Source organism: Ochlerotatus camptorhynchus, unplaced genomic scaffold (genome assembly GCF_037179485.1).
Source record: "Ochlerotatus camptorhynchus isolate MF236.1 unplaced genomic scaffold, CSIRO-AGI_Acam_v1.1 ptg000102l, whole genome shotgun sequence".
Lineage (NCBI taxonomy): Eukaryota > Metazoa > Arthropoda > Insecta > Diptera > Culicidae > Ochlerotatus > Ochlerotatus camptorhynchus.
The window spans coordinates 3,045,950-3,073,598 of NW_027040592.1; the positions used below are offsets into that span (position 1 = coordinate 3,045,950).

General features: G+C 41.9%; 4 protein-coding genes across 4 annotated transcripts in view; 3 read left to right on the forward strand and 1 right to left on the reverse strand.

The window, feature by feature from the left end:
• Positions 1–12,439, forward strand: part of LOC135699132 (protein spitz-like) — a 43,843-nt gene extending 31,404 nt beyond the window's left edge. The window contains exons 3-4 of the mRNA XM_065219351.1: positions 7,512–8,119; positions 8,180–12,439. Of these exons, the coding sequence (XP_065075423.1) occupies positions 7,512–8,119; positions 8,180–8,197 (626 nt within the window). The 3' untranslated portion in view covers positions 8,198–12,439. The remainder of the gene's footprint in view (positions 1–7,511; positions 8,120–8,179) is intronic.
• Positions 1–27,649, forward strand: part of LOC135699133 (heat shock protein beta-1) — a 560,186-nt gene that overhangs the window by 384,442 nt on the left and 148,095 nt on the right. The gene's annotated exons all lie outside the window — the stretch shown is intronic.
• Positions 1–27,649, forward strand: part of LOC135699066 (uncharacterized) — an 89,133-nt gene that overhangs the window by 28,401 nt on the left and 33,083 nt on the right. The gene's annotated exons all lie outside the window — the stretch shown is intronic.
• Positions 22,808–26,824, reverse strand: LOC135699079 (uncharacterized). The gene is made up of 3 exons (XM_065219252.1): positions 26,537–26,824; positions 24,770–26,478; positions 22,808–24,711 (listed from the first exon to the last, which is right to left on the reverse strand). The coding sequence occupies exons 1-3, from the start codon at positions 26,633–26,635 to the stop codon at positions 22,857–22,859; spliced, it is 3,663 nt and encodes a 1,220-aa protein (XP_065075324.1). The 5' UTR covers positions 26,636–26,824; the 3' UTR covers positions 22,808–22,856.

Sequence of the window (27,649 nt, forward strand, 5' to 3'; positions counted from 1 at the left end):
AAATTCCAGAGAACTAAATTTAGATATTTTTAGATAGTTTAATGATATTCAGCGACAGAGTACTTCGAGGACGATCAGATAGCTTCAGAATAATCCCATTAACTTAATCAAAATTGCAGCGACTTACAAGGAGTTCCGTGGAATTCTAGGTTATTCCAAGAATTCTATGATTGATCTTAAAACGTCAGAAGCGCCAGAGAATTATGAATATATATCAAAAAAATTGCAGGATTATTAAATGTTCCATCCAAGTAATCACGATGTTCCATTCAAGTAATCGCAGCAATCTACAGCTGCGACCGAGATGGAAAAAAATGAGCGATTCGAAGTGTAGATGTCAACCTGAATAAACGTATAGTTAGAAGCACTCAAACTTTCTTTATTCTTTGAGAAGAACACTTCAGTGGATTTTTCTGGAAGCTCACAAGTTCAAGAAATTCCAGAATCGAACCGAGGAAGGATGGCGGCGACAAACGAAGAACTCCAAGCAGCGATTTTACAGCTTCTCCAGCGGTTGGCCGTTCCACAAGCAACAAACCCAGATCAAGTTTTGGAATCCCTGTCGACGAACATCAGCGAGTTCTGCTTCGATCCGGAGAACGGCACCACATTCGAAAAATGGTTTGCCCGTTACTCGGATTTGTTTGAAAGCGACGCACGAAGTCTGGACGACGCAGCAAAAGTTAGGCTTCTGCTCCGGAAGTTGGACACGTCCTCTCACAGTCGCTACGTCAACTACATCCTTCCGAAACTACCAAAGGACGTCACGTTTGCCGATACCGTCAAGACACTCACAAAGATCTTCGACAGACAGACCTCCGCATCCACAAACGCTACCAGTACATGCAGCTACTCAAGGCCGAGGCCGACGACATAATCACCTATGGCGGAAAAGTCAACAGGGCATGTGAAGAGTTCGAGTTCCAGAATTTGAAGATTGATCACTTCAAGTGCTTGATTTTCGTCTGTGGTCTCAAAGCACCACGCTACGCGGACATTCGACCAAGGCTTCTATCCCGGATTGAAGGTAAAACGGCTGATGCTCCGGTGACAATTCAAACTCTGATCGACGAGTTCCAGTGGCTTGTCAACATCAAGTCGGACACTACGATGATCGAACATCCATTAAGTTCGAAGAATTCGGTCCAAAGCATTTCGGAGAAGAAACCCGGAAACCAGCGTCGTCCACTGAAAACGGAAAGCAAGTCCACTCCTCGTACTTCATGCTGGCAGTGTGATCAGATGCACTACGTCCGTGACTGTCCATTTTCTGATCATCTCTGCAAGGTATGTAACCGCATCGGTCATAAAGAAGGCTACTGTAGCTGCATCAAGAAGTCTTCAAGCGACTCTTCAACTCAACCTCGAGAGAAGAAGCAGTTCCAGAAGAAGGCCGGTCCCAGATCTCAAGTCAAGGGAATTTTCGTGAAGCACATCGCAAACAGCAACCGGAAACGCAAGTATGTGACCATCAATATCAACGGTGTCATGACTTCGCTACAACTGGATTCTGCAAGTGATATCACGGTGATTTCCAAGAAAACTTGGCAGCAACTGAGACGACCAAAGCTAACTCCATCATCGATCGAAGCCTCCAACGCATCTGGTGGACCGCTCGCTCTCATCGGAGAATTCCATTGTGAAGCAGTCCTCAATTACATGGTCAAGCGTGGTCAGTGTTTCATAACGTCATCACCAGATCTCAACGTAATGGGTATTGATTGGATCGACATGTTCAACCTGTGGTCGGTTCCGTTCGATACTCTCTGCAATCAAGTTTCTGCTGTATCCAGACCATGTTTCGCCGAAGCTAGGCCACTGCAAGAAAACCAAGGTAAAGTTATTCCTCAAACCTAACGCCAAACCAGTTTTCTGTTCGAAGCGACCAGTTCCGTTCAACACGATTCCGCTGGTGGATGCAGAATTAATACGTCTTCAGTCTCTGGGAATCATCACGCCGATCGATTTCTCAGAGTGGGCCGCTCTGATTGTAGCAGTACGCAAGCCGAATGGTAAAGTTCGCATCTGTGCGGACTACTCCGCGGGACTCAATGAAGCGCTTGAAGCAAACCACTATCCTCTACCTACCCCGGAGGAGATTTTCGCACAGCTCAACGAAAGCACCATATTCAGCATCATCGACCTTTCCGATGCATACCTGCAAGTGGAAGTAGATGAAGAATCGAAGAAGCTCCTCACCATAAACACGCATCGAGGCCTCTTCCAATTCAACCGGCTCGCTCCAGGGGTGAAGTCAGCGCCTGGAACATTCCAAAGACTGGTTGGCAGCATGATAGCTGACATTCCTGGTGTTCGGTCGTTTCTCGACGACGCTATCATCTTCGGAAGAACCTGGGAGGAACACAAGGCGTCACTAGACAAGCTACTACAACGTCTAGGGGAAAAGTGTCATTTCTTCCAAACCGAAATCAGATATTTGGGGCATATCGTCGATCGAAACGGCATCCGTCCGGATCCAGAGAAGCTTCAAGCCATCGCCTCTATTCCGGCACCCACCAATGTTTCCGAAGTGCGATCGTTTCTGTGAGCCGTTAATTTCTACGGCAGATTCGTGCGCAACATCCATGAACTTCGTCATCCTCTCGACCAATTACTCAAGAAGGATTCGAAGTGGCAGTGGAATTCCGATTGCGAACGGTCTTTTGAGCAATTCAAGCAAGTCCTGCAGTCCGATATGTTGCTGACGCATTACGACCCGAAGTTACCAATCGTAGCAGCGGACGCCTCCAGCACGGGCATCGGTGCAGTCATCTTCCATGAATTTTCTAATGGACATCTGAAGGCAGTCCAGCACGCATCAAGATCCCTCACTCCAGCGGAGAAAGGTTACGGGCAGCCGGAAAAAGAAGCACTTGCACTAATATATGCGGTAACGAAGTTTGACAAGTACCTCCTTGGGCGCAGATTCACTCTGCTCACGGATCACAAACCGCTGTTATCAATCTTTGGATCGAAGAAGGGCATTCCTTTGCACACCGCAAATCGACTTCAACAATGGGCATTGATGCTTCTTAACTACGACTTCGACATTCGGCACGTGTCTACCAACGACTTCGGATGCGCCGATATGCTGTCAAGACTCATCGACCGTTCTAAGCAGCACGAAGAGGAGTACGTTGTGGCAGCGATATCCCTAGAAAAAGACATGGTGAGCATTATTCAAAACACTATCGAGCAGGTACCAGTTTCGTTCGCAGGCATCAAAAGTCCAACACAGGCAGATGAACCACTACAAGCGGTGCTGCAGTTCATTCGTGAGGGTTGGCCAAACGATGCACGATCAGTCGAAGATCCAGGGATTCGAGTCTACTTCAACAGGCGGGAGTCTCTCACTAACGTCGATGCCTGTATACTGTTTCACGACAGGATAGTCGTTCCGAGCAAGTTCAGAAGGCAAATCCTGAAGCAGATTCATCGCGGACATCCCGGCATGGTACGAATGAAGTCTATTGCACGCAGTTTCGTTTACGGGCCCGGAATCGACAACGACATCGAGAATTTCGTCCGGCAATGCACTCCCTGCTGCACTGCTGGAAAAGCACCAGTCAAAACAACGCTTGAATCGTGGCCCATCCCTGATAAGCCGTGGTCACGCATCCATATTGACTACGCAGGACCTGTGGACGGCGTATTTTTCCTGGTAGTTGTCGACCCGTACACCAAATGGCCCGAAGTATACGCAACTAAAACCACAACGACAAGAACAACAACCAAGCTACTTACTCAAACGTTCGCAACATTTGGCGTGCCAGAAACCATCGTTTCAGATAATGGTACCCAGTTCACCAGCTACGAGTTCAAGAATTTCTGTGAGAATCAAGGCATTCATCACGTCCTCACAGCACCATTCCATCCTCAATCAAATGGGTTAGCAGAACGGTTCGTGGACACCTTGAAGCGCTCTCTTCGGAAGATTCGATCGGGAGGAGACACACTGGAGGAAGCATTGCAGACGTTTTTGCAAGTTTACAGGTCAACACCAACGGCTGACCTAGGTGAAAAGTCTCCTGCAGAAATAATGTTCGGATGACCGGTCCGCACAGCTTCGTCAATGCTGCTACCACAACACAACCGTACATCAGCAGCACAACCGAAAGCAGATGAGCAAAACAAGCGTTTCAACAAAAAGCATGGAGCGATTTCGAGGCAGTTCGTTCCGGGTGATGCTGTATATGCTCAAGTCCATCAAGCAAATTCCTGGAAATGGGCTGCCACAGTAATCGAGCGTGTCGGAAAAGTCAACTACAACGTTTTCCTGGAGGATAATCAGCGGCTCATCCGTTCTCATGCCAATCAACTGAAGCAACGTGCGGTTGAATCTGGTCCAGATCCTAGTCCAAGCCAAGGTCCTAGTCTGTTATCGGTATTCTTCAACGGTTTTGGCCTAGACGTACCATCCGTTCCAGCAACGATACCGGCTGCAGTGCCCGACAAACTTGGTCCAGTTGATGAAGAGCTTGGAAGTGATGAGGCGGAGTATTTTTCGGATGATAGTGAGGCACCACAGCAAGATCCAGTACCAGTTCCGCCAGCAACAAGGGAACACCGGCAGACTCGTTTACCAGCTAGATTCGAGGACTACTGGATGAACTAAGAGGGGAGATGTTCCATCCAAGTAATCACAATGTTCCATTCAAGTAATCGCAGCAACCTACAGCTGCGACCGAGATGGAAAAAATGAGTGATTCGAAGTGTAGATGTCAACCTGAATAAACGTATAGTTAGAAGCACTCAAACTTTCTTTATTCTTTGAGAAGAACACTTCATTAAACAAATTTGGAGAACTTCAGGTAAGCATAGATAAGTTCAGAGAAAATAAGCTAGTGTTAATAATGGTTATAATGCTTAAGGAACAATTTTGTAACTTCAAGGCAAGTTAATTAATTTTAGTAAAGTTGCGAGTTCTTAAAAAATACTGATGAATTCACTGCAGTCTAGAGAACTTTAAAGAAATTTAGTAATCATTTAGGCACCAGGAAAGTCTAGACTATTGAAGAAGTTTTAAATTAATGTCGATAATTTAAGGGAAGTTTTATGGACTTCAAAAAAATCTTAGGAACTGCAGTGAAAATCTTAGAACTATATTAATTATTTCGTTGGAATTTCATGAAAATTGCGGGAGCACAAAAGTTCCAGAAATTTAGAAAAACTTCGAAAACTGCACAGAAGAACAGTGGTCTTCAGAAACAATACTTCATAGAAATCTATGGAGCTTAAGATGAGATCCGCGAACTTCAGGAAATTTTATGAACATTAGCAAAATGCGGGAGCATTTGAAAGAAGTTTAGTAAGCTCCGAAAATTAGTTTTAGAAAATTAGTGGGGAATTTGAAGCAGTTCCCAGATTTTCAGATAACTTCAGAGACGTTAAAAAGTTGTTTGAGGTCTTCGCATAAGTTCAGAAGTTCACTCAAGTTTAAACATTTTCAGGACGATTTAATTAAATTCAGCGCAGTACAACAAGCTTGATGAGAACTGCAAAAACTTTAGAGAAGTTTTGAGAATTTCATAAAAGAACATAGCAGTTCAGTCAACATTAGAGAAGTCACATAAATTTTAAAGACGTTTAGATAACTAAAGTGAATTATTATACCTTTAAAGAAGATTCATGATCGTTAGAAAAATTGATGAAACTTTAGGAAGTCCTATAAAGTTCCGGATTTGAGGAGAAGTATTGTGAGCATCACGCTAGTTTATCAAACTACAAAAGAACTTCAAGTCAATTTCATTAACTTCAGGAAAAATTTGAGAACTTTCAAGTGGTTCTGAAGACCTCAAAATAGTCCATTCCTTATTCAACGGAGATTTCCTCAAAATCTCGATGAAGCTATCGTCAGAATAAAATTTTCTTTTAGTTTTCTTCTGAATTACCTTGAAATTCTTCACAATTAGAAATCCTTTGGAAAGATTCTCCGAGTATTCATTGAATTCATTTCATATTTCCTTTTCAATCTCACTCCTTCCCTTGGAATTCTACTCACATTGAAAGTGCCCTAAAAATTCATTGACATTTCTCCTCAGAAATTCCTTCGATTTCTTCTCATAATTTGTTTGGCAAACTCTCCTGAATTTATTTTCCGAAATTATTAATACATTTAATTATAATCCTCCTTTTAGTATTTTCAAAAAATGTCCAAGGACTTGTGCTCCGGATTCATTTTCCCCCACAAACTTTATGAAATTATCCTCAGAATGCCCTTGGAATTTTCTGGTAAAGTTCACAGGAGTTGTGCTCCTCAGAAATTCCTAAGAGTTTTCATTAAAATTTACTTTTGCCTCAATTCAGGCTTTCTTGTAATTCTACTTAAAACTAAGGCTTCACATGAAATCGAGATTCTTGAAAATTTCTTGAAGTATTATAGTTTTTAAGTCCAAAATTAATTCAAATTGTTTTTTTTTTTAGGAAATATGCATGTTTCGAAACCAAAATTAAAAAAAAAATATTTATTTTATTAAATTTATTAATCCACTGTAAATCTTTAAAGCTCAAAGTGTGAATGAAAATGGAGCCTTCCAGGTATTTTAAGGAAACAAAAAAATTCCTGAGGATTCCCGGTTTTCCAGATTTTTGAAGTTAGTAGACACCGTGACTAATACCGTGGGTTTGGTCTATTAAATCTTTCGCTTTAAAGGTTCATATCGTACATAAGTGTTAATGAGATAATAATTGAATAAGTCTAAAATATCAAACATTTATTTAATGCGCCTTCTCTTAGGTCACTTTTTAGTCACTATTTGGTCACTTTTTTATTCAACATGGTGAACAGCAGTGATCGCTACTAGCCCTGTAATGGGGTGTTTACATATACGCTTGTTCACTAGCTCAACCAGCTCAACCAAATTGCACAAATTTCAGTTGTTTCTGAAATCGCATACAGGTAGATGCTGACGATGCTGACGCCCTGTTTACATTAGACTGGCTACTTTTTAGTACAGTTCGAGTACACTAGCGGTAGCAAATCAGCACAGATGTAAACACCACATAAACCTGAACGGAAGAAGAGCAGCAGATACCAAGCCCATACAATTCTGAAAAGCCTGGAACGAAAATTTATGAAAGATGCAGGACCCAATTCAAATATGACGTCCACTTTTGAGGGGAGGGGGTCCTAGAATTTGTGACAGTATGGGAAGTTAATGCAATCAAAAAACCTAGAAATCTCACATTTAAAAATATAGCACATGATACTGCAAAACGTACTAGTACTAAAATTGATTACGATTGTACATTATTTTGACATTTCAATTGAATATCCCTACCTGGCTCTTCATTTTTGAAAAATTAAAAGAACTAAACAAAAATTACTGTGTACGGCGACGCCGTTCACCACCCTAATTAGCACATAAGAAAGCAACCAGCACTATTTGTAATATTTGATCCGATTCTAAATTAGGTGTTCTTTTAATTCCCGAACCAGTCTATAATTAATAGTCAGCAGCTACCTTACTGTAGTAATCCAATCAAACCATTTCCCTTGTTCTTAATTGCAGACTGCTGTTCGAGCAGATCCATGCCAAAATCGCGCCCGCGGCCCGTATCACACTTTCGTGGTGTCATCACGACCTCGTCGGCAAAGATTACGACCACCAATGGCAATGGGGACTCGACAACATTCACCCTGATAACCACGAAGACAACGTCGACGATCAGCGAAGCCCAGTCGGAAACGACCTCCACGGTAACGGATCCCCGTAGTGGACCCGGACCTGGAGGTGGCAGCGGTAGCCCCGGCGGGACGAGCAGTAATGCCGGTAACAGCAAGGACCAGTTGATGCGGATGGGCAAGTGCTCACTGCTCTTCGAGGAAAACTACTGCCTGAACGGTGGCAAGTGCTACAACTTTACGATCGCAAACTCGACGATGCCAACGTGCGAATGTGCCGACGGATTCATGGGTGAACGGTGCGAGTCAAAGTACTTAGATGGGACTTACCTAAGCATGCGTAAGTCCAAGATTCACATCGAAACCGCCAGCATCTACTATGGCGCGTTTTTGGCACTAATAGTGGTGCTAGTATTGCTATACTTCCTGCATTGCTTCCAGTCATCGTCCTCCTCGGCAGGAGGCAGCAAACTGCTGAAGAAGAGCAAAAAGGTGGTGAGTTAGCTAACTTTTCGCTTTGCCTTTGGCATCATTGGTTACTCTACTTTTGTTTAGATGGCTCCTCTGCCCTAAGCGCCTAAGCACACTCTCCGATTATTGGAAAGTACTTACACCGAGCCAGGTCGTATTATTTCGTTGTATTGTTCATGTTGGTTAGGCTAGTAGAAGTAGGAAGGTTGATTCCGAGAACGACGGTAAATTACGGACAAATTTAGACAGCTTTCTTTTGTATGTATTTATATGGTCCCCTCCGGGCGAGGGGCTGAATTATAAATAGTTCTGTACAAAGCGGAACGCTCGAACCACCAGACTCAGACATAGATTGGATCCAATCTGAAAGCAGCTCCATTCGAGCCGTTCGAAGTGATATCGGTATAGGCCAGTGTTTTTTGCATGCAGATGTGCATTGCATGGGAATGATAGAAACGAAGGGAATCACCTCGAATATCGAATTGCGATACATTTCGGATTGAGATACTCAACACACACACACACGGCTAGAGACAGAATGAAACCAGATAGAGAGATAGACAGGAGAGAACGCGATTATTATTCGATTTATAAATTTGCTCCATCAGATATTATTCCCCTCCCAAGTGTAAAAATTAGCTGCTTAAGTGCGATAGTGTGTAAGAAAAAGTATCGTTCGTTTTCTAGGGTTAGGAAAAGTAAGTTAGTTAGAGATAAGAACAAAAGCATCACGAATCCGACTATAGCCAAGAGAGCAACAAACAATAACAGATTAAAAACCGATAACCAGTCGAAATTTCATTCCCAAACCACATACGACTCAACAAACTGCAATAGTTCCATCCTTCATTCCCGCCAAAACACAGAACAAACAATAGATTAATTACAGTAGGGTATTTTTTTCTTTCTTTCTTCACTCATCAAACTAATGAGCCAAAGAGTACGTTTTAGTACTTTTAGAATTTGTAAGTTGCAGCTTATATTTTTGTTTTTTTTTTCTTGTGCGCAATACAGATATTATATAATAGTATTTCTCACATTATGTAGAATAAAAATCATCGAGAATGTCCAATCAATGGATTGTCACATACGTCACACTATCATACACATACACACACACACACGCGCGCGGAGCACTCTGTAAGATAATACATTGTGGTCAAAATGGTAGTACCTTCCCGTACCAGATGGCGAGGAAGGTCACCGATTAACAATATCGAATCAGTATTATAGAACCTATTGGGCGATCAATCGCCGCGACACTCACAAACCACCCTCATCATCCTACTCCTTTTTTTTCTCGTTTGTTCGATTTATCAACATCAGCATTTATTCCGCTTGCTTGCAACGGCAGTAACCGATGCAGATATTGAAGTTGGCGCATTAGGGTGACAATGAATAAGTTTTTGAACCCGGCTATATACACTATGTTCATTGCCTCGAAAGAAGACCAATCGGGCAGGATTTGGGGTGGCGAAAAATCGTCAAAATTTGAACTTTTATCATCTGACTAATCTTTTAAAGTGAGGAGTATATGAAATTTAGGAAATCAAGCTCAAATTTTGCATAGGATCTTTTTGCTAAGCAATGAACATTTTGTGTATGGTCGGTTTGAAAAATTCGATGGTCACTTTTTTACCATACATTTCGTTGGCACCCTAATGCACATTCGCGTCGTTAGAAATGTTTGATTTCATTCTAGCCTTACACATGTTGTTTTTTTTTTTTTAATTTGTTGATTTTGAACGAACACTGAATTAATTCAGCTTTAATAAATGCAATTTTAAGGACATGGTTGTTGAAACCAATGCTAACGATAGAGCACTGACAGTTTTATTTATGAACCGCTCCTGCAAGCCAACGAATACAGAGTATTAGTAGGACTATCTGTCACAAAGACTGACCAATCTCACGCTTTATCATACAAACGGCAAGAGACAGACACTATATCGCCATCTACCGGTTATAGGTAAAAGCTCCGAACGAATTCGATAGCAAAGAAGCCAAAATCTAATTAATGGTTTGCGATGGTTTCACTGAAAACGAAACTAACCTTCAGAGAGTGAGTCACTTTTACTCAATTAGTAAAAGTGACTCACTTTCTGAGTAAGATTCGTTTTCAGTGTTTACCTTATTTTGTCGCTTGTTTTCTGGCAGAGTTGCCAGTCTTTTTGATTTACTATCTTCGGTATTCGTCAGATTACTAAAAATCACTTTTGATAGTCAACTTTTGGATTAGGCATTCAGACTTTCAAACTCAAGAGTTGACATTCAAAACGAAAGTACACATTAATCGTTAGTGGTTAGTCGAGAATGTTGTACCTAAAATGGTAATAGGGTAAGGTATGATAAGATGGGTCAATTAGTACATTTATTAATTTATTTGTTTATCAATATCAACAGGTTCAGTGCAACCCCAATGGTGTTTTGCTTTTATAAACCTGTTTTAATGCTACATTGAGTATGTTGATGTTGTCAAAAAATCAAATAGATGACCCATCGTAAATTGTAACCTAATTGATCCACCTTACTCTATTATTTTTCTTTGGTTAACCTGTTTGTCTAATACCACAGATTGTTGTAGTATGGTTGCGGAAGGTAGGTACTTTGGAAAAATCTAGATCAGCTTTTCTCAACTGTCGCTAAAATTGGGACTACGCCCAAATTCCGAAATAAAGCATTTTTGATCAATTTTTCATTAGCAACCAATAATAGCCATTTGTATTATCCGGATAATGCATTGTCCTAAGGAAAATTGAAGAACAAGGGACTTCCCATCTGCAATCTCATTACAACACCTAATTTCAGAAGTCAAATACTACATGTTAACCGTTGCCACAAATAGTTATCCCTAATCGATCAATACTCACTTAAAAAAGCTGTCGTCCTTTCGGAAATCCGAGAAAGAATAATGCAAATTTCTGCACGCGAAGAAATTATTTGGTTCCTATCAACTGATATGTTGAATTTATTTATGTAACGAAAATTTTGCATCACATTTATTACGAGAAAATAACTTCCCACACACGAGATGGAAGAACTCTCTAAAAGCAACTAACATTCCACCCTTTATATATGTATGCTTATAATTATTATGTATTTAACAAAAGAAAGGTCTACTTATATTATTGCTATTACCCTTATAAATGTAAGAAAATACTTCGTACGGACCCCTGGTTCTCACATTAGACAATAAGCAACTGTCACGAAAATTTGAGAACCACGGCGTAAAAGTGACTCAATTATACAACTACACACAACTTACACGTATACATACATACACACACACATACTGCATATATTCTTACAACAGAAGATAACACGCTTCAAGCCTTATTCGAAAGTGAAAATCAAATCAAAACATTAAATCCTAACACTACGCGTTGCCTTTTCTCATATTGAAGTAAAATAAAATATACACTATTTTCTATCAACGCGGCACCAACATTTCAAAAGGGCGAAACTGCGCTGGTGAACATTTTCAATTGAAGTCACTGAGGTTCGCCCATTTGAAATATTGCTGCTGAACGACAACAAACCACGACGATTATTATACACTTTTGGAGTGAACTCTTCCGCCCCAAGCAAAACAATAGCATGTTTCTTGTAAAAAGTTTGTCCACTAAGAAGAACCCTCTAGGTAGAGAAAAAAAGGTACGGAAAGAAAAATCAGAATTCAATGTTGTTTATTTTAGCTTTTATAGCTCGTTTATTATATTGCAACGAGTAACACTATTTAATGAAAATGGTAGAAACCAATCTTACTACTAAACATAATAACAATTTGCTTACTACGAAAACAAACGAAATAGCACTCACTGGCAGCATTTTTTTTTCTCACACGTATAAACCGAGCAAACACACGGACTCATACTTGTACACTCACTTAAAATGTTATTTGTTGATTTTTTATGGCGGAAAAAAATGGTACACAAAAGGAAAGGGAAAGAAACATGTTACGTGGAAACTAAAAAAGAAAATACGGCAAAGACTGATGTATATGTCTTAATCTATTTAAAGAAAAAAGAAAACAAGAGAAGTAACTAAAACTACATTTTTACTATACACATTTTCTAGAATCTCAGTGACAAGAAACACTAAACAACGAAGATCTTTTTTTTTTCCTAAAGAAACAAAAATCTGAAGATAAAAACAGGAAGCGACAATAACACTTTTAACCTGTTCTAATTAAGATATCCAGTAGAGGGAATCAAAAACAAAACCAACTTAATAAAGCTACAAAAGGCAAAATAAAAAAAAAATAAAAAAAATAAAGAAGGTGAAAATCAAAGTGTCTACACGATCAATAATTATTATTTAAAAATATTAAAACATTAAAAATTATATGAACTGCATGTGGCATTGGAAATGGAAGTTGAGAAATCCCTAGGAATACCAAAGCTGTCAGTTGTGAGTTGGCAATAATAGTCACCTCATGACGTGAATTGACTCCTCGGGTATAGGGGAATAACATAATCAGAGCAAATAATATCTATTTATCAATATCTTATTATGTTATTGGTAAGTTGTGTGCTATAACATGTTGATAGCTTATTATACTACCAGAACATAATTTGCTAGTGTGTGTATAATAACTTAGAAATAACAAATTGTGTTATGATAACAGAATGAGTTATTACTATGTTATGTTAGCTTTGATATTATTTTGCTATGAACTTGTCCCCCTCCCCCCGGAACATCTCCTGGGATTAGCTGACACTTCGGTAGCTTCATGGAATGTACAACGAATACCAACATAAAGATCTACGCAAACAATTCAAATCACATACCAAATAATAATATCTCATACGCTGACGACAATAGATGACAATATCTTAACCATAACAAATTGAGATATTTTTGAAAATTCCCCTGATTATGCATTCATGTTGTTTAATACGGGCCTGGTGTAAATGGTTAGCATCCATGCTTCTCACGCCTGAAAGACTTGAGCTCAAATCTCACCCCGGGCAAAACACGAATGACCTAAAATGTGTTATACAAAACAAATAAACAATAATCGTTAGTTCAACAACAGATGAACTTAAATTAAATTTTAAACAGGACGTTAACAGCAGAACATCAAGTTAAGTTGTTTTTATTTAAAAAGTCTTGACTGCATAATGAAAGCACAATATGATATCAGACTTCTGTCGCGGCAATTGAAATCAAATTTAGTTTTCATTATGATAGGAACTGCAAACTTTAATATCGATTTGCTTTCATTTTGTTAACCGAATTTGCTCGGGTAAGGCCATGTTGTCCTCTGCTGTCCGAAGAAGTCGTCTCCACTCTACTCGATCCATGGTCGCACTTAACCAGCCTCGTAGTCTGCGAAGGGTCCGCAGGTCGCCTTCTACTTGGTCGATCCACCTTGCCCGCTGCGCGCCTCTTCTTCTTGTTCCTGTTGAGTCGCTTTCTAGAACCATTTTCACTGGGTCGTCGTGCGGCATTCTTACGATGTGCCCAACCCACCGTAGTCGCCCAATTTTTAAAATGTGGACGATAGATGGTTCTCCCAGCTGCAGCTGGTGCAATTCGTGGTTCATTCGCCTCCTCCACGTTCCGTCATCCATCTGCACTCCACCGTAGATGGTACGCAACACCTTGCGTTCGAAAACATCAAGGTCCTCCACGAGCATAGTCCAGGTCTCGTGACCGTAGAGGACCACCGGTCTAATCAGCGTCTTGTAGACAGCCAACTTCGTGCGGCGGCGATTTTTATTCGGCTAGCGTCTTCCGGAGTCCAAAGTAGGCACGATTCCCTGCCATAATGCGTCTTTGAATTTCTCTGCTGGTATCATTTTCGGCGGTCACCAGTGAGCCCAAATACACGAACTCATCGACCACCTCGATTTCGTCACCGTCAATCTGAACTCGGGGTATTTTGTCTTTGATGCGTTGATGGCAAGTCCAATCCGCCGAGCTTCAGCCTTCAGTCTGATGTACGTTTCCGCCATCGTCTCAAAGTTCCGTGCCATGCTGTCAATGTCATCGGCGAAGCCAAGAAGCTGGATGGACTTCTTGAAGATCGTGCCTAGCTCTTCTGATCACACCTTCTAACGCGATGTTGAATAGCAGACACGAAAGTCCATCACCATGCCGTAACCCCCTTCGAGATTCAAAGGGACTCGAGAGTGTCCCCGATACTCGAACAACGCACATCACTCGATCCATCGTCGCCTTGACCAATCGCGTCAGTTTATCCGGAAATCCGTACTCGTGCATAATCTGCCATAGCTGATCTCGATCGATTGTGTCGTATGCGGATTTGAAATCGATGAACAAATGATGTGTGGGCACGTTGTATTCGCGGCATTTCTGCAGAACCTGCCGAATCGCGAAAATTTGGTCCGTGGTAGCGCGGGCACCCATGAATCCCACCTGGTATTGCCCCACTAACTCTCTTGCAAATGGTGACAGGCGGCGGCATGGAATTTGGGGACAGTACCTTGTAGGCGGCACTCAGCAGTGTGATCGCGTGGTAGTTGCAGCAATTCAACGTGTCGCCCTTTTTTTTAGATTGGCCGTACGACACGTTCCATCCACTCCTCCGGTAATATCTCCTCCTCCCAAATCTTGGCAATTACCTAGTGCAGCGCTCTAGCCACTGCTTCACCACCGTATTTTAATAGCTCACTTGGTAGTTGATCTACACCAGTTGCTTTGTTGTTCTTCAGTCGACCGATCTCCTCCTCAACTTCTTGAAGATAAGGGGCCGGTAGCCTGTCGTCTTCTGCGCGTGCTTCAAGGTCTGTTGCCGTGTGCCACCTTCGTTTTCTGCTGCATCACCGTTGAGGTGCTCGTAATAGTACTGCTTCCACCTCTCAATAACCTCACACTCGTTCGTGAGAAGGTTACCGTCCAAGTCCTTATATCGGCTTGCGGCACGTAGCCTTTGCGCGAACTTTTTAGCTTCTCGTAGAACTTCCGTGTGTCGTTTACACGGTACAGATTGTCCATCGTCTCGCGATCTCGGTCTTCCTGCTGACGCTTCTTCCTTCGGAAAACCGAGTTTTGTCTGTATCGCTCCACATTCAACCTCGTGCGGTGTTGCAGCATTCTCGCCCGTGCTGCATTCTTCTCCTCTACTAACAATTTGCATTCGCCGTCAAACTAGTCATTTCTTTGGTCCGGGATTGCAGTACCTAGTGCCTAGTGTCTTTCTCGTCGTCGGGTCTCCCTTCGTGTGGGCAGTGCACGTTGATGATGCTGTAGTTGAAGAAACGGCCCTTAATCCTCAACTTGCACATCCTCGTGTTGAGCGGCTGCCAACCAATCACGCGTTGGCGCATCTTACTCAGCACTACCAAGCCGGTTCCCAGCTCGTTGGTGGTGCCACAGCTCTGGTAGAAAGTAGCCACTCGATGCCCGCTTTTCCATACCTTTTGTCCCGTCCAGCAAAGTTCCTGCAGTGCTACGACTTCGAAGTTGCGTGGTTGAAATTCGTCATAGATTAACCTATCGCAGCCTGGGAAGCCGAGCGATTTGCAGTTCCATGTTCCGAGTTTCCAATCGTAGTCCTTATTTCGTCGCGTAGGTCTGTGTCGATTTTTCCGATTCGTATTTCTTTCTTCAGTATTTGCAACTTTATGTCTCGCCGGGGGGCCATCGTGCACATGTTTAGAGTCCCACGCTGGCACTAGGACGGTGATCAGCCGCTCCTAACATGGAGAACAGACGCCGTTCTGAGCCGCACCTCCATGGTGAACAGACGCTCTGGTTTGGTGAAGGATTTCCTCTATCACCGCCAGTGTTCGAGTCGCACCTCTTCACTTTGCAACATTGCCAAAGCTACGCAACCCAGCTGCAGTGATGCTACATTCTATACAATTTCAATCTGTATTTTCACCGTATAAAATCTTTTAAATCTTCATCTGGCTGACAAAAATCTATATAATTTCTTTATTACAATCTAAGTGTGGATCATCCTAAATCTCCGTTGAGTTCATTCAAAGTTCAGTAAGTGTTTGTTGAAAGTTTAGAATCATGAAAAATTATTTAACTTTGCTTTTTAAAGATTTAATCTGTCTAAAACATCTCGAAATCCTGGATCTTGATTTCTTTTTTTGTGATTTGTAGGTTAGTTAAATTTGATGTTTATTCCATGGAGTGCTCGATACGATCGTGTACAGTTTTACATCCGGTGGCTCGATGTAGGTCTTCTATCCTCGTGTTGTACGGAGCAATCATGATGATTAGCAACAGTCGATTTTGGACTGTCTGAAGCTTTCATTTGTGGGTCCAGGGCATGATCCCAACAAAGGCACTACGGGAGCGAGGATCATTTTGAACACCAACATCTTGTTCTGCTGTGAAATCCGGGATCGTCGGAATATCAGCGAATAGAGCGCTTTCAGGAGACCAATGCACCACTGCTTCAGCTTATCCCTGTGTTCACGGTACAGGAGTTTATCGTCGATGGTAACGCCGAGGTAAAATACGTTGCTGATCCAGTTGATGGGACAGCCGTTCACAGAGACGTGACAGCCCGTTGGTGGGGACATCTTTGGCGATTTTTGATGCTTAAAGACAATTGTTTGCGTTTATGCCTCGTTGACTTTGATTTCCCAGCTGGTGAGATAGGAAACATAATTTATCACTCCTCGCTGCAACCGGGCTCGGTACTCCTTAGGCATTCGTCCATTTGCTATTATTGCACTGTCATCCGCATATAACGCCAAGCTACAGCTGTTGGGTTGGTGTGGTATGTCAAATGTCAAAATGCTGTACAACATTAGCACCAGCAAGTTGCCTTGTGGCAGTCCCACTGGAATCTCATGGAGTTCAGCGTTGGTTCCGTGTAGATGGACTCGAAAACGTCGTTCGCTTAAGTGTAGCTCCGTATCATCCTGACCAGGTATACAGAACAGTTCGCATGCACTAGTTTGTGGATTAATCCGTCGTGCCACACGTTGTCGAAGGCTTTCTCCAGGTCCAGTAAAGCCATGGTGGTGTTCTTGGAAATAAATTTGTTTCGTTTAATAATATGTTCCACTCGGATCAGCTGATGGACGGTGGAATGTCTTTTCCTCAAGCCGAACTGCTCCGCGATGATGACTTGGTGGTCTTTGATGTGCTCCATCTGTCGCTGAAGGATGAGCAGCTCGAAAATGTTGCTCACCGCCGACAACAGTGTAATGGGTCTGTAGCATCTCGTGAAAATGCCAGCTAAGAAACCGTAGGCTTTGCTGGACAGCTTCTTCAGGGTCAGGTTGAAAATGTTATCGTTTCCTGGGGCCTTCATATTCTTGCCACGCTTCACGGCAGCACGGACGAAACTCGGCCAGCGGGAGGGACATCGTAGATTTGCTAATCAAGCTGATTAATTGTTCTCTGTACCGCATCTTCGTGTGGGCTGACCAAACTGGCACCGATATGATGTGCCAGAACAAGCTTGATGGCGATGGCTTCTATCTTCTCTTGAGGCGAGACCTGCATCGTCCTTCAATGATGGTATCGCTTCAGAATTTCCGATACTTTCCAGAACGGCCTTGAGTGGTCGCCCATCTATCCGATTTCATTGGAGAACAGTTCGTTTCGTATAGTTGCCACGCGGTTGAGATCGGTGACTTGTTGCTTTTTTCTGTAGACAGCTAGAAACTGCCGTCGGGTTGTGTTGGTGTTGCTGAATTAGTTGCCGGGTGTAGGGGTCAATCGTAGTAAATTGTCACCTCACCGGAATACAGCGTATACAGGCTTCTTCTACGGCGTGGATGGCTTATTCTGGGGGTTGGATGGCTTCCTCGAACACCGCCAGATGGTTGTAGATACTTACAATTGTTGGTAGAGCTGGATTAGCTGTAAGGTGGGTGTCCAAATGCCACTGAAGGCCACCCAGTTGACTCGATCGTAATCCCGTATCATTTTTGGCAGGCGCTGGAGTTGGTGTGCATTCATAGATTCAAGTCCGATAGGAACACGTCAAGGGTTCTTGTCGCTCCCGCCGGTGACAAGAACGTTGGCTCATCTGGAAAGTAGATGATGCACGTTCCAAAGCTGAGGTGGTCTGCCAAGATTATGCCATTTTTATTGCAGACATGGTTACGCCACAGTGTATGGCGAGCATTTAGCTCACCAGCTACCACGAAGCTGATCCTATTGTTGGTAAGTTTGGCGAGGTGTTCAGCGAAGAGCTTGTAAGTGCCATTGCTGTCCTCGCACTGACGGGGCACGTAGACGGCAAACAACATAATATTACCTTGAAGGATGTGAACCATAGCTTCTATAATGGCCGTCTTTGGATGGGGCAGGATATCGTAACGGATGCCTTGTTTGATGAGTATGGCAACGCCATATTAAAATTTTATGAAGTATTACATGTTAAATGTTAATGTTCGATGTTTCATTTTCTCAAATTAGTCACCATATTTCAACTTTATTTAAGCATTTGGTAAATTGAAAGGATATTGAACTCGCTTGTTGTGGCTCGAACCAATACAATTAAGGGCATTCAGTATTTGTATTTCTCTATGTATTCATACCTAATAAACAGTCATCAACTGTAATCAATCAGTTTGTGGGTTGTTAAAACGGCTTGTTTACCGATTCGACAAATTCAAAATTAAATTAACCATAGTAGGGGAAACAGTCCTATTGTTGCGATACGTTAGAAGCGTTAGGAGCCTATTGTTGTGTATGGAGATCTCCAACGCTACAAACGTACCACAACAATAGGACTGTTTCCCCTAAACGATACCTTGTGATATGGTTAATTAAACAATAAGAAAGAAGAACTCACATCCCTTCTAACGGGAAATAAGAACATCTGAACATTAGAAGTCCGATTAGAATTAACGAAGATAGTAAAATAATACTTTATTTAACGAAAATACGATTTGGGTTTGGTGCTCGTAGTTGCTCAAAAGGAAGAAACTATTATGTATCGGAATGAATTAAAATAATCCAGATTTAAATATAAATCCTGCTTATTTGAAATATCAGAAAAATCTGTAAATTAAAAAAAATCTGTAATCTGTATATACAGATAATCTGTATAAAAATATCGAGAAAAATCTGTATGATTACAGATAAATCTGTATATGTGGCATCACTGCCCAGCTGTGTCCATGTTTCAGCTGGTAGTCTTTTGTTATCATATGACTCGGGGAGGCGTGAAGTAGAAACTTGTGAGGACCAGAGCTAGGTATTGCGCTCCTTCCAGGTTGTCAAGTCACCATGTTGTAGCCCAAAAATATGTTGTGTTCAAAATATGGATAAATATGATATACTCATTAAATTATTATTTTCGAAAAATTTAAGTTTTTGCGCCGATCAACAACCATACGGGGCAATATGAGCACCCTATTAAAAGTTAACGTTTTGACAGGTTTCCTCTAGAAAATAACATTCAGGAATCATGTGAAATAGAAACATAACTTCTTTTAGCAACTGTTACGTGTATTGCTCGCTGTACACTCTAAAAAATCTTCACGTTAATGCTACATGAAAAATCACGTAACCTCTTTAACACCCCCACTTCGATCATTTCTACGTGGCTCACGTCAATGTCAAATTAAATTTTGATAAAATTTACGTGATTTTCATGTTCGTTGATGCTAAGGGAATTTCACGTAAAAAGTAAGTGATAATCATGCACACTCTACAACATATACACGCCCAATCTACGTGAAAAATCACGTAGCTCATTCGAATGCTTCAAATTTCATGTTTACATGATGGTAGTAAAATTGATAAACATATCATGTCAGGTTCACTGGAGCTGATGATGAATGTGACAAAATTTTCACATCAAACTTCTATGTGCGGTTGTGTGATTGTGGTGTGCTTACGTAAAATGAGTTTACGTGATTTACATGTATGAAAAAGTGATTCAATATGGCGGCATCGATTTTATTAGTGGAAGAAGTGATTCCTTAACAGCATACTGCAACTATTTGAAGGTATTTTTATATTATTTCGCTTTATTTGAAATCCGTCATACGTTGTTAATTTCGATTTCAGGGGCTGGATTACAAGATACAATTCATGGGCATTTTCCAAAAGTCAATTTAGCCTGACTCGGCAGTAAACAGGAGGTGGCTGGGTTCGATTCCCGGTCCGGTCTAGGAATTTTTCGGGTTGGAAAATTTCTCGACTTCTCTGGGCATAGAAGTATGATTGGACTTGCCACACAATTATACCAATGCAAAAATGGTACAGGCATCGAAAGCTCTCAATTAATAACTGTGGAAGTGCATCTAGAACACTAAGTTGAGAGCACGCAATAAGCTAATATGCGATATGCAATAAGCTTGAAATGCGAAGAAGAAGAAGAAGAAGGCAGTAAACAGTGCAAACGGATATTGCATCTGTATCGAGATATGAATTATCATGATCAATTAAGTGTTGGAAAACCGAAATGGTTAGTATTAACGTTTCAATGACATACTTCACGTATTAATAAAAAAATGCTAACAATGTATAAATATTCTTTTTGACGTAGGACTACGTCTTTGATTTCTATATGGGGGTACACTTTGTGAAAACCGAAAATGGAACATGTAACAAATTAAGAAAGATTTTGAACGTTAATAACTCAGCTGCCCCTGATCCAATTTCAATAATTTCATCACCAATCGATCAGAAATATGGCTACGCATCGATAACAATGACTCCGAATGTTGATTTTCAACAAGAAACTATTGAAAAACTGGTAAATGTCCAGCATTGTCCAAAAGCGTTGAATTAACTAACAAATCCACCAATTACCTACATGCATATGCTGCTTCCCCAGCACAGCCGTCAGAGAGTAGTAAGTAGACGAAACAAGTCGAAGCGGCATTCGCCTCCGATCCTCGGGCGCGTGCGAATAGGGAGGATGGAATTGCGTAATATTTTGCACACTCATCGCCATATTCAGAACCAAACGCAAATTCTTCAAGATAACCACCATCCGGTGTTTGGCTCGCCGTGGCGGTGTCTGACGTATCTCCGGTTTGATTTACGAGGTGTGCTGAAAGTGTTCCTAAAAAATGAGATCCGTGAAGCTGTCACCTACACTAAACACGCCAAGCGTAAGCGGCCATGGATGACATCTACGTTTTTGAAGTGACTGAGACGCACTCTGTTCGGTTTCGGAGGTTAAATCATCACCAACTTTGGAAACAAAACGGCTCTTTTCAGGGCCACCAAGCTTATTACAGTAAAGAGTAGGAATAGAATTCATGTGCCTGTTTGTCCATATTCAGAACCAACGATCACACAAAATGCTCATGTAATCAAACTGGAAGTAGGGGTACAAATTATTTTGATCAACCTTGATCAACTTTGAATCGCCACGGCCGGATATTTTCGATGGAAGAAGCAACAATTTAGCATCTAATTCGACGAAGACGGCAAGAAACATTAAAACACAAATTTTGTGAAGCCGAGTTATTTACGAAAGAGAGTGTCGATGAAGAGAATCGATCAATTGAAAAGTGACGCGAGATTTGTTTTCCGTACTGAGCTCCAATGGTACCGACGCCAGGGAGGCAGCTCCCAGAGATGTTATGCCTTAGAACATGCCGGTGGCGCCCAATGAGGTACAGAGAGAGGTGAAGCAGATCGTGAAATATTGTTGTATTAGTAAACCAAAAAATCAACGTAAACGCAAGTAGTGACTCACACAACTTAACCGATTGCTTCACCTCTGTAATCCAACTCATTGGGTGGCGCCGACAGAGATTGGACCCAGGCCTGCTGGGGTGAGAGGTAATCACGCTAACCACCGGCGCCGATATCTATCACGGCGAATGAGAACGACCCAAATTTGAGCTTAGTTATCTCAGAAATAAGAAATAAAGTGCAGGAACTCAGCAATGAGTAAATTTGCCTCATGTTTTCCCAGGATTTTCCAGGGAAAAATTCCCGAATTTGAGAAAAGTAAAAATTGGATTCACTCAGTCTATTGGTACTACTCCAATACTGAATAAAATTTTCGTCAATTTCCTCATTTTCTGTCAGATTTTTTAGGTTTTCCACAGGAAACCATGAGACAAATTTACTCATCGCTGAGTTCCTACACTTTTGGCGATTATGAGTGAACTATACTCAAATTTGGGTCGTTCTCATTCGCCGTGTACGCAAAAAGAAAATAGCCAGTGTCGCTACTTGATAGCAAACTACTCATAATGGGAGGAGTCTTTGTAGCTTTTATACCACTTGGTTGCACATCATTCTGCTTTAACCTAAAAAGATATAAAGTAGCGCTGCTGTCTGGTATCAGCTCATTTTCGCTTCGGACGGCGTGGTCAGCAATAGCAGCAGTAGGAAGGTGGTTAGTCCACTTTCCTATAACCTAACAAGCAACAATTGACTGGTCGTGGCAAAAGAGGTGCCAACCGTCATCGCAAATTCTTCGAGATAACCAAATGTTGCATTTTATGATCATTGTTGTAAGGTACGAATGTGCAGTTTCTAAAAATATTAAATTGTTGATGTAATGATGGTTGCTTATCTTGCCCCGTTTTGGCTTTTTGCAGTTGAGGAGAATATTTAATTTAGTTCGCATGCGACTGGAAGCCATTGGCCGTTTTGTGTAGATTTGAACGAATTGCTGCTTAAAACGTAAAGTAGAAAACCATTCGGTCCAAGGTTGTATAGTAATATATATGAGCATAAGTAGGTGTAGCTACTGATGGAGACGATGTGAAGAGCGTGATAACTCAAACATTTATTAAAAGGCATCCTCAAAAACTAACAACGCAGAAAATGACTTTCAAATTAAAACAGACTTTTATTTAGGACAAAAGACATTCTTAGAACGTCCTTGTAATCTCTAGTCCTCCTCCACATCATCTTCTTTGTCATCACCTTCGATCACAACCTCGTACTCCATCGGTTGGCAGTTTGATTTCCCTCCCGTGCAGCGTCTGTTATACAGCGCATTCGTTCGCATCAGATAGACATTCAGTCCGAAGTTGTTGGACGCCAATCTGTTGAATACCTGCTCGACTACAACGGGGTCCATCCGCTGGAAGCCCAAATACAGCAGCAGGTCCAACAAATGACACCGCACACGATAGCTAGCTGTAATGCCATCGTCCAAAATACAGTACTTAGCAAACAGCTGCCGCATCTGTGCTAGATATTCGTCCCGGTCGAACCCGCTTCCATATACGAACCGTGCGTTCGCGACCCGCTTGCGTACCATGAAATGTATCACCTTCAGAAGGCCATAGCGGAAATTCTCATTCCCTCGGGCGGTAAAGAAGCAAATTATCAGGTTCTCCATCAATCGAGGAATCTCCTCGTAGAAATCATGCAGCTGCGTGAAACAGGTAGCTGCCAGTGTTCGAACCTGATCGTTTTCGTGTCTCAAGTAGCGCCACATCAGAGTTCGATATTCCACGATAATGGACTTTTGTCCGAGAACGTTGTATGCTCGATATTCTACCTTGGAAAGGAATTCCAGAACCAATATCAGGAATGGTGTTGGAACACGCTCCGTGACACGAAGCTCCTTCAGAATGTATTTGTTCGATTTGACCAGTTTGAAGAGCAGCTCATTCAATGATACGTAGACAGGAAGCCAATCGCAATCCGGATCGGAGCACTGCTGACGTTGCCCGACCAGTTTGGTCACAATCGACGAGTACAGTTGGAGAGCTGCATTACGGATGGGCCATTCTGTCGATTTGAACCGTTCCAGCGCGATGATCATTATCCCATCAATGTACTCTAAGATGGTCTCATTCATAGTAGCTTCCCGTACCATCAGATTCAACTGATGCAGTTGAATAACAGAAATCTTTGCTATAGTCTCTAGGTTCATCCCTATTTGGTGCAGTGGTAGACGACTTTCTTCGATGTAAATCTTTAAATAAGACCGTTCGGCATTGTTGTGTAAGTCTCCCTTGATGAAATTATGAATCATCCAGAGATAGCCCCGACACCGGCGAAAGTCGGTCTCCTGCATGGGTAATCGAATCATAGTACGGAATACCCTCTCTGCAAGTTCCACGATCATTCTGGCTTGGCGGTTGCGGTGATCGTTTCTCACCACCAGACACTCTTTCAGCGTGCAGATTCTCTTGATTATCCTCCCAAACGCGACACCAGTCGCTTCAATAGCCCCTCGATGGCAACAGTTCATCAGTATCATGACAAATGCCCTCAAGCAGATTGACAACTGCTCCAGAGTGTCCAATCGATTTTTGTAGTTGTCCAATATCCAGAGAACGTAGTTTTCCATAAAGCAGGCAGCCGAGTGCAACGCCTTCCAGAGAGCTTTCAACATGGTCTTCTTATCCACCGCAAGATTGGTTGAACGTTGCGATGACAGATCCAGAAGCAGCTGCAGGCTGTTGTCCATAATTTCGAAGGTGGATCCGATCATTTTATGATCTTCCTTCGATTTAGCACAATTGAACGATCGCAAAACAAACTCCACCACACGGTTCACCAGCAGAAGCATTCCCGGGAAGGCTTTGATGTCCTCCAGGATGCCAAATGTTCGAGATTCTTCGTAACCAAAAAAGGCTTCATTGATGCTGTCGACTTGATTGTACAGCTGGTAGTCATTTTTCATCATAGCGAACAGATCACGCTCGTGATCGCGGAGCGAAGTGAGCAAAGCCGTGTGTGCCTCGTCGTAAAAGCTGTTCATGGCTTCCAATATAGCCGATGGGGTGCTGGAAATAGGAGATAAGATAAACCTCAATCTATTATAAATTTAGCGCAAACCCTCACCTATAGGAATAGATCAACGACAGCTTTCCCTGCAGTGCCGGTCCATAGTGGTATGCCGAATTCTTATTGTACAACAATTTCAGAGCCGTCATTTTCACATCGTCAAAGTCCGAAGTCAACAGGTGTTCTATGCCGTAGATCATATCGTAGAATGTATCCGCCTCTACCGGTAGCAAATGGGTCGTTTGATTATCGGTTGTCGATTCCTTCTCTTGCAATCGATAGGGCGACCTCGGAGTAAATTCCAGGAAAAGCGAGGCAAACGATTGAAACATCCGTAGGCTGGTGATGATGCTGTGGTAGTTGCTCGTGGATTGCTTCTGCAGATGCTGATGGAATACAGATGATCCCATCAACTCCGACACGATCCCGTAGGCATCCTCGTTGGCTTCGTACCGTTCCAGCGATAACGAGGCAATGTGGTTCAGCAGTTTTGTGCATTGAGTTACGATCGTTTTGCAGACATGAACCGAAGGCACTCCGAGCTGCTTCAGGATGTACTCTTTCAGTTTGAAAATGTAGAATACACTGGTGGAAGGATGGATGTTTGGATTTGGAGTAGTGATGTGGTGCACCAGTGTTTCGACCAGAAGTGCGATAGACATGCAATCAAGGTTGATTTCGGCAGTAACTTGCAACAACAGCACCAGCAAAATGTTCAAATCCTTGGAACTTTGAAACTCTCGTCGGAATAGGTTCATATATTGGAAAAACTTGACATAGTTATTCTGTTTCAAATAAAGTGGCATGAATTTTCGGTTTTCTCCAATCTTCAACTGATCGAGTTTCATCATTTTGAAGAGTTTTCTATAATCTCCTACCGTGAGATTTGAAAACCATTGCTTGATCATTGTGCGAACCAGTTCAATGTTTCCTTCTTGTAATATTTTTACTTGAAGTTCAAAGATTCGATCGTCGTGCTGTTTCTGTTGCACCCTTACAATTCCCTGACTCCCGGAAAACAGATGCTTATAATGTAGTGATAGCTCCAATGTTTGATACAACTCAATCTTCTCTCCAGCCATATCTTCCAAAGTCTCAAGACGATATTTTCCCAAAAGTGCCATCAGCACATGGAATTTGTTTCGGTTCAACCAGCTCCATTTGAGGATTGCTGGTAGGACAACTGATCGAACGAATTTATCTTCGATCAATAGATTTTTCAGTATTCCCAATACATACTCCCGTGTTCCTTTGTAGGGAGATTCCAGGTTCAATAAAACAATATGCCATATTCTGTCCTGCCGTTCTACGAAGAATTTATCGTAGCAGTCTATCCGTTGTAGTGCCAGCATATTTTCTGCCAGGGTATTGAAACATCTATTATAGCATCCCATTGTCTGGAAGAGTTCAAAATTTCTCACAGCGATCCCGATCAGATTTTCCGGACCCGCAACCGTTAAAAACCCAGCGTAAATCATCCCGTAGATGGCAACAGTTTCATCCGACATCACGGTACCATTCGGTAAAACTCCTCCTACGGGAAACACCATTCGCGAGTACCGGAAGTTGTGGGCATAGATTTTGAACAGCGACTTGGTTATTATCCTTCTTTGTACGAAGGTACTCTTTGGACTTTCGACGATGGTCTTCAGTCGTACCAGCAGCTCGTTGTTTAAATACAGACGTGTGCCCCATCCTGATGATCCTGGTGTTATGTCGGTCGGATCAGGATCCTCGGTTCGTCGATCGACCCAGTTGCAGATGTCCTATAATAGAATCATTCGTTACGTAATGACGCGATAAAACCGCTTGTTTTTTTCCTACCTGACAAATCTGCAGGACTTCCAATATCCCTCCTGCCCGGTCCAAGCGTTCCAACCACTCAACTCGACGCACTTCATAACCACTTAATTTCGACTCCATCGAGCTTTGTTTGTCGGATCCGCTCGCAGGGCTCACAGCACAAATCCGTACCAAATTAAGGCATTTTAGTCGCGAAACGATCGATTAAGATAATTACGCGTACGATCGCATATAATCGCCGCACGGTTCGGAAGCCGCGTGAAACACGTTGCGAATGTAAAAGGACTACAGCCAGCAATGTTTTGATTATTTTGCATTCGCATCGCATCGACGTCGACGTCGAGACTGGATGACAGATTGTGACTAGTGATGTCCGATATTCTTTCGGTTAATCATCGATCTTGGTTGATAAACGATTAGTTTTCAAACTAGCAATGGAATTTGAAATGAAACGTTTTTCGTACGTAAGTCGAAACGAATTCTCATACTAGCGTACCTACATCCTTTCCGGGTATATACAAGTCTTAATAATAATAATTTAATTATACTCAATTCTAGCGTTCAGAATCATAAGGGCCTAGTTACGATGATCCTCGCATTACAGGTCGCATTACCAAAGTTCAGGGAATAAATTTTCCAAAAAAATTCACAATACAATGCAGTGAAAGGTTGTATTAGCTCGATGTCAATCACTCAAAAAATTTGTCACATAAATTTCACTGGAAAAAACACGTAGCCTTCATATATTAAAAAAATTTCTGTAAAGTAAATGACGTTAATAAAACTTATAACAAATCGTATTGAAAGCATTGTAATACGCTTTGAAACTTAGATGAATGTATACATAAGTTTCAAATGATTACACTTAGATTTTACCGAGGGGGACGACTCTATCTACGATGCAGAAAAGATTGTGTTTTGCTGTGGCGTGCGTGCAGCTGAGTAGATAGAAGGAAGATTTATGTCGAATCAAAAAGATGATGAGATTTCCTGCAAAAAGATGAAGCACGATGCAAGTACATGCGAGAAATTAAAGATGATTTTTCGAAGATTGATTCGCTAGTGTGAGATTTTTTGAGCATCTAGAATTGAGATTTAGATGTGTCGCCCCCTCGGATTTTACATGAATTTATA

What these genes read in the sequence shown, in the direction of transcription:
- LOC135699079 (XM_065219252.1), bottom strand. Translation starts at nt 26,635, where the DNA reads ATGGAGTCGAAATTAAGTGGTTATGAAGTGCGTCGAGTTGAGTGGTTG. An exon ending in AAGTCCTGCAGATTTGTCAG is followed by an intron (nt 26,479 to 26,536) that starts GTAGGAAAAAAA and finishes ATTCTATTATAG; the next exon opens with GACATCTGCAACTGGGTCGA. An exon ending in TCGTTGATCTATTCCTATAG is followed by an intron (nt 24,712 to 24,769) that starts GTGAGGGTTTGC and finishes TCCTATTTCCAG; the next exon opens with CACCCCATCGGCTATATTGG.